The sequence below is a fragment of the Pituophis catenifer genome, unplaced genomic scaffold (genome assembly GCF_029215685.1).
Source record: "Pituophis catenifer annectens isolate HBS135680 unplaced genomic scaffold, rPitCat1.0.hap2 SCAF_13, whole genome shotgun sequence".
In the NCBI taxonomy this organism is placed as follows: Eukaryota; Metazoa; Chordata; class Lepidosauria; order Squamata; family Colubridae; genus Pituophis; species Pituophis catenifer.
Window position 1 is genome coordinate 7937701 of NW_027256893.1, and position 12597 is coordinate 7950297.

General features: G+C 42.4%; 1 protein-coding gene across 1 annotated transcript in view; it reads left to right on the forward strand.

The window, feature by feature from the left end:
* SLC12A4 (solute carrier family 12 member 4) overlaps positions 1 to 12597 on the forward strand; it is a 79790-nt gene that overhangs the window by 24577 nt on the left and 42616 nt on the right. Inside the window, exons 2-4 of the mRNA XM_070953168.1 lie at positions 5923 to 6014; positions 10313 to 10444; positions 11767 to 11913. Coding sequence (XP_070809269.1) covers positions 5923 to 6014; positions 10313 to 10444; positions 11767 to 11913 — 371 coding nt within the window. The remainder of the gene's footprint in view (positions 1 to 5922; positions 6015 to 10312; positions 10445 to 11766; positions 11914 to 12597) is intronic.

Sequence of the window (12597 nt, forward strand, 5' to 3'; positions counted from 1 at the left end):
TAGTTGAATTAAACCTTCTGTTTTCTTCTGAAACTTTTCTTTTTTCTTGGATTCATCCATGGTTGGCCTACTGGGCAGGGATGAAATCTACTTACCTTCCCTACTGATTTGGAAGTGTGTGCAAGTGCGTGCATGCTAGTCACATGCGATTTTGGACCCTCTGCGCATGCACAGAGGGTCAAAAACAGGTTACTTCCTGGTTAAAACCAGGAAGTCACGACCTCCAGGTGGGTGGGCGGAGCTTCATGCTGCCACTGCTACTGATTCTCCGAACCACATACTGCCGCCGCTACCGGTTCACTGGAACCGGTGCGAACTGGTAGCATTTCACCCCTGCTATCGGGGGTTGAAAAGCTCAATAATTTGCGTGCCACACATTGGCGGTTGTGACGCATATTTTGAGTGACAAGGAGCCACAGCAGAGGGGCGAAAGAGCCACATGCGGCTCCAGAGCCGCAGGTTGCTGACCCCTGGACTAGAAGATCTCCAAGGCTCCTTCCAGCCCTCTGATTCTATATGATTCATTCCATGATGATAATATATTGTAATATTGTTGAGAGTCAACTGGCATAAATATATTGATTGAGCAATATCTAATTTGCAGTGGTGTGTCCACAGGCTCTGCCTTTCCGTGCTTTTTATGACATCTCTTCTCAAAATCTCTTCCTAACATTTTAGCAAAGACCTGATTGTATGTGGGGGAGGGGAAGGATGATCTATTTCCCAGCTCCATTAGCTTTTTTCATGCTTTCTTGTTGCATTCCCATTTACTGATCAATACTGTGAAGCTGTAGCACCAGAGAGCAGAGTAGATATTCCAGGGGAAGTACCCAATTACGTCTATCTTCCTTGTTCTCGGCAAGGTGATGGCATTGTACAAATCTGCTTGCAACATGATTTCAAGGGCTGGGTGAATAAGATAGAATGATGAGCCACATGTCAGAGAATAGAAAAGAATTCTTATTAGCAGGTAAGATTATTCCTTGGCTTCCCATCATAATTTTGTCGGTGCCCTTTGTGTTTTGCTGGATAATCCATAAAGTGACTAGATTGGACATCCCTTTTGTTGCCTTTCCATCTTTTAGGAATATTTAATTTCATAAAGTTAGGCAGTAACAAAAAATAAATAAATGGATGTTGACGGTTGAGCTGTGAGCCAGTTCTAAAATCAGAACTTTTTTTTTTAGCATTTTTGAGAAATAAGATGAAAGCATGGAAGTTTTCAGCTGAATTTTTATAAATGCTGCTAAATTGGAAATGTGCCACATGTATTTTTCCCTCAAAACGATGCTATAGAGCACTGCACACCAGAACAACTAGACACAAGGACAGTTTTTTCCCCGAACGCCATCACTCTGCTAAACAAATAATTCCTTCAACACTGTCAAACTAGTTATTAAGTCTGCATTACTATTAAACTTTTCATCATTCCTATCACCCATCTCCTCCCACTTATGACTGTATGACTGTAACCTTGTTGCTGGTATCCTTAAGATTTATATTGACTGTTTCCTAATAGGATTTGATTGCTTATTTGTTCCCTATGACTATCATTAAATGTTGTACCTTATGATTCTTGACAAATGTATCTTGTCCTTTTATGTACACTGAGAGCATATGCACCAAAGATAAATTCTTTGTGTGTCCAATCACATTTGGCCAATAAAAAATTCTATTCTGTTCTATTCTATTCTATTCTATTCTATTCTATTCTATTCTATTCTATTCTATTCTATTCTATTCTATTCTATTCCATTCCATTCCATTCCATTCCATTCCATTCCATTCCATTCCATTCCATTCCATTCCATTCCATTCCATTCCATTCTATTGTTGTGTCTTCTATTAAGACAGAAATATAGAAAAGATATGTGCTGTTAAACCATCAAAATATTTACAAGTACTTTGGTACAACTTATGTGAAAGAAACCCCAGAAAAATAAAGCTAAATTTTTTTTTGAACATGACTCTGTGATGTAGTTCACTGTGATACAGTTTCATAAAACCACGGTCGAACAAACCATAGTTTTGAATGGATCCAATTATACAGATGTGTGAATCCAGTCAATCATTCCTTCCTCAACTTTTGTTTGGGAAAAATTGGAGCTTATTCGGACAACGGCTTCCTAGGACAACATACAATTTGTGTTTCTTTGCAGTTTTTGCAAGTAGTGGTGATTTGTCTGGAACCAGAGAGAGGAAACAAGGAAGCCAGGATATTGAATGTGGGCGAGAGAGACTGAGGGAGGAAGGAAGATGTATGTTAGAAGGTTGCTTGTGACACATTATGATTGGGACGTGTAAGCTACCTCTTAGTGCAGGTGAAAAATTTAAGAATGTATGTTCCATTGTAATAATGGATTTTTTGTTAAAAACAGTGTTGGAAGGAACAGAGGATTTGTTCACAGAGTGTTTAACTGAGTTTTCAATTATGAAGTTCAGGACAAAAGCCTGGAGCTGTTGAAAATTGATTGGCCTCTTCTGGAAACAACACATCAATATGGTTAATGATAAAAGTTCTTGACCTCATCTGACTTGGCAGATATACAGACTTTGCTGTTGGGATCATTGGTCTGACTTCATTCCCAGAGTTCTGAATTGCAGGAGGAACAGGGGCTCACCCCGTCATGCTCGGGTTTCAAACCCTGCCAGCTAACAAGCTTTGTGTCTTTAACCACTAGCCATCGCAGCCCCCCAAGAGCTACTGTACCTGAAATGTAAAAAAAGGGACAAAGTGCCAGCTCTGGAGCGAGATATTTTTTGCAGCCGTGGGTTTCAAAATTTTTTACTACCGGTTCTGTGGGTGTGGCTTGGTGGGCGTGGCATGGCTTGGTGGGCGTGACAAGGGAAGGATACTGTAAAATCTCCATTCCCACCCCACTCCAGGGGAAGGATACTGCAAAATCTCCATTCCCACCCCACTCCAGGGGAAGGAAACTGGAAAATCCCCATTTCCTCCCAATCAGCTGGGATTTAGGAGGCAGAGAATAGATGGGGGCAGGGCCAGTCAGAATTTTTACTATAGATTCTCTGAACTACTCAAAATTTCCACTACCGGTTCTCAGAACTGGTCAGAATCTGCTGAAACCCACCTCTGAACTGCACACGTATGTTAATCAACTATTGACTGTAGCATTTAATTTGAGGCCATTGCCTCAAATTAAAATTCACCTACCACTACTTTGATATTTTTTTTTATCTGGGAAAGCCTATTTTGTCCTTCCCCTCCACCAGAGTAGATATGGAGAGCAGGGCTAGTTATAGCATTGCTACAACTCTTTTTCAGGAAAATCATTAAATGAATGGTAGTTTTATGGTGTGAGAATGTTGTGCAGATTTTTAAATATCTATGAAAATAACCTTGCTCTAACCAGAAGGGACCCTTCATATTTAACCTAACCTACCGGTTCTCCAGAACTGGTCAGAACCTGCTGAAACCCATCTCTGGTTTTTAGCCTCCAGATGCTGGGATTTGAAATTTGGAGAATGAGAGATCCTGGGTGGTTGATAAGACCACCCGGCTATGATTGCCGGCTATGATTCTTCCGTTGAGGAGTTTGAATCTCTGAAAGATGCCCAGTGCAGATTGTCAGACTTTGAGCTTAAGGTTCCTCTCTGCTTCCAAAGCTTTCCAATTCTCCTGAGAATTGGAAGGTGTCCTACAAGTGGACTTCTTGGGCCTCCACCAACAGAGTCACAAAGTGTACCTGGCTAATTTTTTTTCTCCTTCTTCCAAACTCTCAGGTATATGTTAGAATTCTAAAAAAATACAAACAGGCGAGTTTCTATTTCATTAGCCAAATGCCTTCCAGTTGGCAGACTAGATTACCAGTCTGGTAATCTAATGGTTGTAAACCCTCGGAGTTGCAATTGTCCATAGCACTGGGAGCAAATGGATTGTAGAGCAAAAAAGAAGACAATGCGTTTGGAATGGAATGAAAAGCTGGATACCACATTGTCCCTACTCGCCATTCTCAAGGTATGCAGACCAGGGGGTGAAATCCAGCAGATTCTGACAGGTTCTGGAGAACCGGTAGCGGAAATTTTAAGTAGTTCGGAGAATTGGCAAATACCACATCTTGCTGGCCCCAGAGTGGGGTGGGAATGGGGATTTTGCAGTATCCTTCCCCTGGAGTGGGGCGGGAATGGAGATTTTGCAGTATCCTTCCCCTGGAGTGGGGTGGGAATGGGGATTTTGCAGTATCCTTTCCCAGGAGTGGGGTGGGAATGGGGATTTTGCAATAAACTTCCCCTGCCACGCCCACCAAGCCACACCATGCCCACCAAGCCATGCCTACAGACCTGGGAGTAAAAAAATTGGATTTCACCACTGATGCAGAGGCTACAATTTGGCCAGCTATTGACCATGGAGCTTGAGGAGCAAAGGAGGAGCAAAGGCAGCCACCTGGACTGTAGAAGATTGGATCAGGCTAATATAAGGTTTATGAGCTGGAACAATATGAAGAGCCCAGATGTCTCAGACCTTTAAATGAAGATGATCTTAGGAAAGAAATGCCACTGCTTTGATGCTCTATTTTCGCAGGAACAAGAACAATTCTTCTAATGTTGCAGTGGCTACCTCCTGCTACCTTCACAATATATTAGAGAACTTGATGGTTCCTCAGGGAAGGCTGATCTTCTGCAGGAACTGAAATTCTGGAGAGCATCTCCAGAATTGGTGGGAGTGGAGGGTGGCATGAAGAATTTTTCAGAAAATAGATCAAGACTTTCTGAAAATCCAAAAGAAGAGGAGGAGGAGGAGGAGGAGGAGGAGGAGGAAAAGATAAAGTTAAGGATAAAGATAAGGATAAAGATAGATAAGGTGAAATAAAGAAATGTTTGCAAACAAACAACCAAGCTCAGAAAGCACCAAGAACTCCACAATTCCTGAAAATAAACATTTTATAGTTGAAGTTCATCTGCTTGATAATGCCATATCTTTATAATAGTATTGTTAATTATTTGAATCACTATTTATTTTTATTGATATGTTTCATTGGATAAAGTTTGATTTATTGCAAAGGTACGATATGTATTGAATATATCGCTAGTCAGCTGCTTAGAGTTTTATGATTGAAGAGACCTAGAAGCATTTGTAATAAAGACATTTTCTAATAGCCATCAAATAGTAAACCAGAAATGATTTGGGTTATATAAAGGCAAATCCCTTTATGCCACTTTAGTTGGCTGACAATGGAGGGATAGTTCCCTCCCTTCCGTTTCTCAGAATTAGATTAGATTAGATTAGAATTCTTTATTGGCCAAGTGTGATTGGATACACAAGGAATTTGTCTTTGGTGCATATGTTCTCAGTATACATAATAAGACAAGATACATTCATCAAGAATCATAATGTACAACACTTAATGATAGTCATAGGGGACAAATAAGGAATCGAATCATACTAGGAAACAATATAAATCGTAAGGATATAGCAACAAGTTACAGTCATGCAGTCATAAGTGGGAGGAGATGGGTGATAGGAACGATGAGAAGATTAATAGTAATGCAGCCTTAGTGAATAGTTTGACAGTGTTGAGGGAATTAGTTGCTTAGCAGATGATGGTGTTCAGGAAAAAACTGTCCTTGTGTCTAGTTATTCTGGTGTGCAGTGCTCTGTAGCGTCGTTTTGAGGGTAGGAGTTGAAACAATTTATGTCCAGGATGCGAGGGGTCTGTAGATATTTTCCCAGCCCTCTTTTTGACTTGTGCAATATACAGGTCCTCAATGGAAGGCAGGTTGGTAGCCATTGTTTTTTCTGCAGTTCTAATTATCCTCTGAAGTCTGTGTCTGAATTGTTGGGTTGCAGAACCAAACCAGACAGTTATAGAGGTGCAGATGACAGACTCAATGATTCCTCTGTAGAATTCTCCTGAACCTTCGTTCCTGAAATAATGCCCACCCTTATTTTTCTTTCTACAGGACATGGCAATCATAAAGAGAGTTGCCCCTTCCTCAACAGCTCGGATCAAGGCAAAGCAGATTACTACGACCGAAACTTGGCCTTATTTGAGGTAACGATGCTTGAAATGTCATTTTTGGGTCCATTTTTCAGCTTTCCGGAATACTCATTTTGGCGCTTGTCCAACTGGTGGAGTTTTGAAGGACATCAAGGAGGTTCTGGTTCACTTCAAACCATAGGGCTTTTTCCCCCTCATGCCTTGAGCTTGTGCAAAGACTCTCAGCATCCATAATAAATGTTTTTGTTCAGAAAAAGTTTGATCTAAAACAAAAAATATTGATGTAAATTTAAAAAAAACCAAGGTAAGTGAAGGTCACAACTCTGGAGTTGAAATCCTGCTCTTTTATGTGCATTGCATGTGCACATAAATTAGGAAGTTACTCTGTAACTCACGTTCTTATCATTACTTGGTAGTAATCATTACTATAATGTGCTCTGTACATGACTACCTTTAAAGACTACGTGGAAACTTGTACAGTTGGTACCTCTACTAGTTGTTTTCTCTTCTTCTGATCAATCATGTCCAATTCTCTGAGCTTAGACAAGTCCCTGCAGTTCTGTCACCAAGGTTTTTCAGAATTGTTTGCCATTGCCTACTTCCTAGGGCTGAGACAAAGTGATTGGCTCAAGGTGCTTTTGTACATGAGGCGAGACCAGAACTCGCAGTCTTCTGGCAGTTACATATGAAAAATTAATATTTTATATTGCAAAATTTAATCATGTTGGCAATAAATCTGCAGTGGAATGAATGACCAAAGATCCGTGATTGATTTTTTAAAAAAATTCCTAAAAAAAAAAATTGACTCAACGGAAGGAATTAATTTACCATGGCAGTCCTAAATGTACCAATTTTATTGTAATCCCTTCGAAACAGGCTAGAAAATTTTCAAAGTATACAATGTCATTTTAAAGGGATGTGGTGTTATCTGTGAATCAATCAGCTTTCAGGTTGTCTCTGTAGGTAATTTGTAGAAGAAGGTAGAAGATTAATAGATCTTCCTTTGTCTTGTTTTTTACTCTAGAATAGTATTATACTTCCTTTGTCTTGTTATACTTCCTTTGTCTTGTTTTTTACTCTAGAATAGTATTATACTTCCTTTGTCTTGTTATACTTCCTTTGTCTTGTTTTTTACTCTAGAATAGTATTTCTCAAGCTTGGCAAATTGAAGATAAATGGATTTCCTCTCCCAGCTCGTGGGGGATTCTGGGAGTTGACATTCACCCAGGGGTGGGCTTCAAAGATTTTAGCAAGGGGTTCTCTGCCCGGTTGCTGGGTGGGCGTGGCCATGGTGGGCGTGACCTAGTCAGCCTCCTGCACCATGGCAGGGGGCGCTGTTTTTGTCCTCCCCGGGCTCCTGAGGCTTTCCTTGAACCTCCGGGAGGGCGAAAACTTCCTTCCCGAACTTCCGGTAGGCCCATTTTTCACCCTCCATGTGCTCCCTGCACTTACCTGCATCCAAAACGGGCCGCATGGGGACTCCTGGGAGGGGTGGGGGTTGGTGGGAGGGGCCAACCAGGAGTTGGATTTGAGGGTTCTCCGAACTACACAGAATCTTAGCTAGAGGTTCTCCCGAACCCCTGTCAACCCCCAGCAGTCCACCACTGCAGACACCCATGTTCAAGTTGCCAAGGTTGAGAAACACCACTCCAGCGTTTGTTATGGAACTTTGGTTCGCATCACAGTAGAGAATCAACGCCTGGATACGAGCTCAGAAAAGAGAATTGGGCTATCCATGGGATGAGATGAGCATGTCTTACAATAACTCCTGGGACGATGGCTACTCACAGGTTTGGGATTTGACTCTTGATGTTATCTTGGCAGTGCAGTTCTAGCTGGCTGAGAGAGAAGGATGGGGAGGTAGCATAATATGGAAGGACAGGAAATTCCTAGTTTATGGAAGCTGCTCTATTGGACAGGATCCGTGACTCTAGGGCAGAATTCTGGGAGTTGAAGTCCACCTATCTTAAAGTTGTCAAGGTCGAGAAACACTGGTCTACTCCCTTAAATGAACTAAAGGTCTAAATCAGGAGGAATGTTGGCAATAAATCTACAGTAGAATGAATTAGATATCCATGATTGATTTTTTTTTTAATTTCCTAAAAAAATGGACTCAACCCAAGGAACTAGTTAACCATGGCAGTCATGGATATACCAATTTGATTGTAATCCCTCCGAGACAGGCTAGAAGAGGGATGACTAACCTTTTCCAGAGCGAGTGCCCAAGCCTCCAAAATGTAATGCGCGTGGGCCCCGCACAAGTGCCCCATCCCCCGCATGCCCCCCACCTGCCCCGTACACCTCCCGCCCCTGCATATGTGCGCCAGAGATCCAACGACCAGCTGACTGGCTGGAGGCACGCACGCATGCGCGATGGAGCCGAACTAGGGCGAGGGCTCGCATGTCCACAGAGAGGATGCTGTGTGCCACCTATGGCACGAGTGCCATAGGTTCACCATCACGACGCTAGAACATTTTCAAAGTATACAATGTCATTTTCCATCTCCTGGGAGGAAATCTTACTCAAGCAACAGAATTTACCACTGGATAGATATAGATGGGATTGTCTTGCAGAAGGATGGAGAGATTAAACTCTGTGAGCCTAAATAGTGTCGTTGCAGTTAAGAAGACAACGGCATAGCAAATCGTACAAGGCCTTATATATTTCAGTGGAGTTATTGAAATGGATGTAATTCTTCTTGTTTGTATTTTTGGTCTGTGACTGAAGCGAGAGCCAGTTTCCTGTAGCCGTTAAGGCATTGCACTAGAAACCAGGAGGCCATGAGTTCTAGTCAAGCCTTAGATACATAGCCAACTGGGTGACCTTGGGCCAGTCACTTTCTCTCAGCCCTAGGAAGGAGGTAATGGCCAACCACTTCTGAAAAACCTTGCCAAGAAAACTGCAGTAACTCATCAAGGCATCTCTGAGCATTGGCCACAAGTGCACAGAAGAGAAAACAGAATGACCTTAATAACGATGTTAAGGAGCCTTGGTGGCTCAGTGGTTAAAGTGCAGTACTGCAGGCTACTTCTGCTGATCGCCGGCTGCCAGCAGTTTGGCAGATCGAATCTCACTCAGCCCTCCATCTTTCCGAGGTCGGTAAAGTGAGGACCCAGATTGTTGGGGGCAAGAGGCTGACTCTGTAAACCACTTAGAGGGAGCTGTAAAGCACTGTAAAGCGGTATATAAGTCTAAGCGCTACTGCTATTGCTATTACACTGCTCAAAAAAATAAAGGGAACACAAGCAGAAGAGATCCGAGATCTGAATGAATGAAATAGCCTTATTAAATACTTTGTTCGTTACATACAGTAGTTTTGTGTTCCCTTTAGTTGTTTGAGCAGTGTATAAACTACTGTATGTAAAGAACAAAGTATTTAATAAGGCTATTTCATTCATTCAGATCTCGGATGTCTTCTGCTTATGTTCCCTTTATTTTTTTGAGCAGTATATTATTGTCAGTTTATTTTAAAAGACAAACTAATGTATTGGTCATTACTTTTGTGATAAGACAGCAGACTTGATCTAATTTATGCGATGACATGTTGGAAGCCCTTTTCCTTTGATGTGGAGTGCTGCTTTTAAAAATAATCAAATCATCCTAAGGATGTTTTCAGCAATATGTTATCAGTTTTTTCCCGTAGGTCCTGCTTTATTTTAGAGATTGCAGTGTACAGAAGTGCAACCATTTGGCGGGGTAATGGATCACATTTAAACTTTGACTCCCATGCCGAGTACTGCACAGACAAGGAATAAAAATAAAGGAAGCTATTAGTTGATATGGAGGCATTTATAGAAATAAAAAAAAATATAAACCTAGGATGGATGTTTTCCGTTGCTTTTCTGCCTGGCCAGCTAGGATGCTGGAAAACTTCCACAATTCAGCATAATTTCCTCTCTCAAATTGTATCTCTATCCTGTCTCTTGACCTTTTTTAAAAAACAACAACAACAACAAGATGCTAGGCAGTCTGGCTATTTTGTGGGTTGCAATGAGATCGTCCATTTTGTGAACTCGTTTCCATAGAGATGGTTATAAAGACATGCTACCATTGGCCAACCAGACCTGCTTGCTTAATTAGCCTTTCCAGAAGTTGGCTTGGTGGCTACCAGGAATGTCCCTCTTCCTCTGAGAGGTCCAGCCCCCTCATATTTTGTTTTTGCCCATATTGCCGGAAATTGCCAAGAAAGGATGCTGAACTTGTGCAATGGGGGTAGGCTGCTTTTCGGCCTCCCTTGAAGAGAGCACCATGCAAGAGCTGAAGCATACAGCTGAAGCTTTCCAGGACCAGAATGCTAAAACTCTACTGCACCTGTTGACCAATGTATTCTTGCCTGTTCCTCCCTTTGTAGGAAGAACTGGATATTCGTCCGAAGGTGTCTTCTTTATTGGGCAAATTGGTCAGCTACACAAACCTCACTCAGGGAGCCAAGGAACACGAAGAAGCAGAAAATGCCGAAGGCTCGAGAACTAAAGTTTCAAAAGTATGTAGCTTTCTTCAGTTTTGGGGTTCAGGTTTTCTTTACGATTCAACTTTGCGAGGCCCAGCCAATCAGGGGTCCCCAACAACCCAGTCCATGGACTGGCACTCGGCCCACGGCATGCCAGAAACCGGGCCGTGCAAACAAGTGACATCCCATCTGCGGGATACGGGCAGAATGCAAAACCACGCCCCCTCTGGTCCATGGAAAATCCTCTCCCCATGGAACCGTTCCCTGGTGCCCCAAAGGTTGGGGACCTCTGATTTAGATGGACCAAAAGACAGCCTCTGATGAAGCCCATGAATTGTAACCAATCCCTTGGCTAAATCTCTATGCACTTGCAGGTGACTTTTAGAGAGAGGAACCTGCCCTACTTTACATCGAGGGGGGCTGTGTAGAGAGAGTTTTCTCCTTTAAATTCCTGGGAGTCCATCTCAGTGAAGGCCTCACCTGGAAAAACAACACGATTCAGGTGGCCAGGAAGGCCCAACCGAGACTCCATTTCCTTAGGGTCTTGTGTAAAAACAGGGTGAAACAACAACTGATGACCTCCTTTTACCGGTACACAATAGAAAGCGTTCTCACTTATTGCCTCATGGTATGGTCTGCCGGTTTGACAGCCGCGGATAGAAAAACATTACAGAGTGGGGTGAGCCCAGCACAAAACATCGTGTATTGTCCCCTGATACCATTAGATGAGATTGCTAGGGCTCACTGCCTCAGAAGAGTGAGGAAAATCCTCAGGGACGACTCTCACCCTGGTCAGCCCTTCTTTACCCTCCTACCATCGGGAAGGAGATATAGAAGCAAAGCCAGCCGCACAAACAGGCTGAAGAACTGTTTTTATCCGTGGGCTGTCAGACTCCTGAATGAGAAATAGCATCATAACTACCTAGTATGATGGACTTGCAGGGCCAGTGCAATGTGTAACATGTTCACACTGGGGCAATAGGATTGGGTGTTTTGTTGATACGATTTATTGGGTTTATGTGGACATGTTACACATTGCACCGGCCCTGCAAATCCATCGTACTATGTAGTTATGATGTTATTTTCTGTCTTCACTGTGAGTTGTATTGTATTTTGGGGTGGGGGGTGTACTGAGGGAGCTCCATCAATTTCATTGTACATATGTTGTGCACTGACAATAAAGATTTGACCTTGGCCTTGAGAAGAAAAGGAGAAGCATTGGATTTAGATGTTTAATTTTTGTCCCAGGGGATGACTGCCTGGGCAAGAGGCATCTCTGAACAGAGGAGAATGGTGTTTGGAGCACAGGGTACATATCATGCTACTTTGTTGAGATGATTTCTTCTCTTTTTCAGTCTCCCAGTATGGGGACCCTGATGGGCGTCTACCTGCCATGTATGCAAAATATCTTTGGGGTCATCCTTTTCCTTCGGCTGACATGGATAGTGGGAACAGCAGGTGTCTTCCAGGCCTTCCTTATTGTCTTAATCTGCTGCTGTTGTGTGAGTATATGGCCTCAGGACAAACATCCTTTAGATGCCACCTACTTTCTTACTTTCCAACCATGCCATGACTTTTTATCCAGAAGCTTCCCGATTGACATTATCTCAATGTCCAAATTTATGACTGGACAGATTCCAGCTGGGTGGGTTTCTTCCCTATATTTTCCTCTTTTTTTACTAGAAACCTCAAGGCTTGCGAGATGGAAACTATTGGTTGGATAAACATGTGCTTAGAATCAAGGAATTCTATATCCAAGACGGAATTTGATATTCCATTGACACACTCTCCTAGTTCTCTGCCTTTTTCCATTCCATTAAAATAGATTCTGTCAGAGTTTCTTGCAAAAATCAAATCCAGAAGCACACACAGATAACTGATTTAGCTGGATCATTAATTTCTTTATATACATAATAATAGATGAAGTATTTATAATACCAATAGTTGATTCTTCAACGTAGTAGCAGTTACAACACAAGGCAGGAGAGAACAGTTAGTTTCATTTCAGCAGAGCAGATCAGCAGACAAGTTCACACTCTGGTTTCAGTTTCAATTCTCTGCATAGACTCAGAAGCTGCAGACCAAGACACGCCCTGGCTCCAGTCTGTCTCAGCTCCCAATTGGCTGACCTAGTTGCCATGCCCATTCATTGGCTTACATATCTCTGCCAGTTCATGAATAATCTG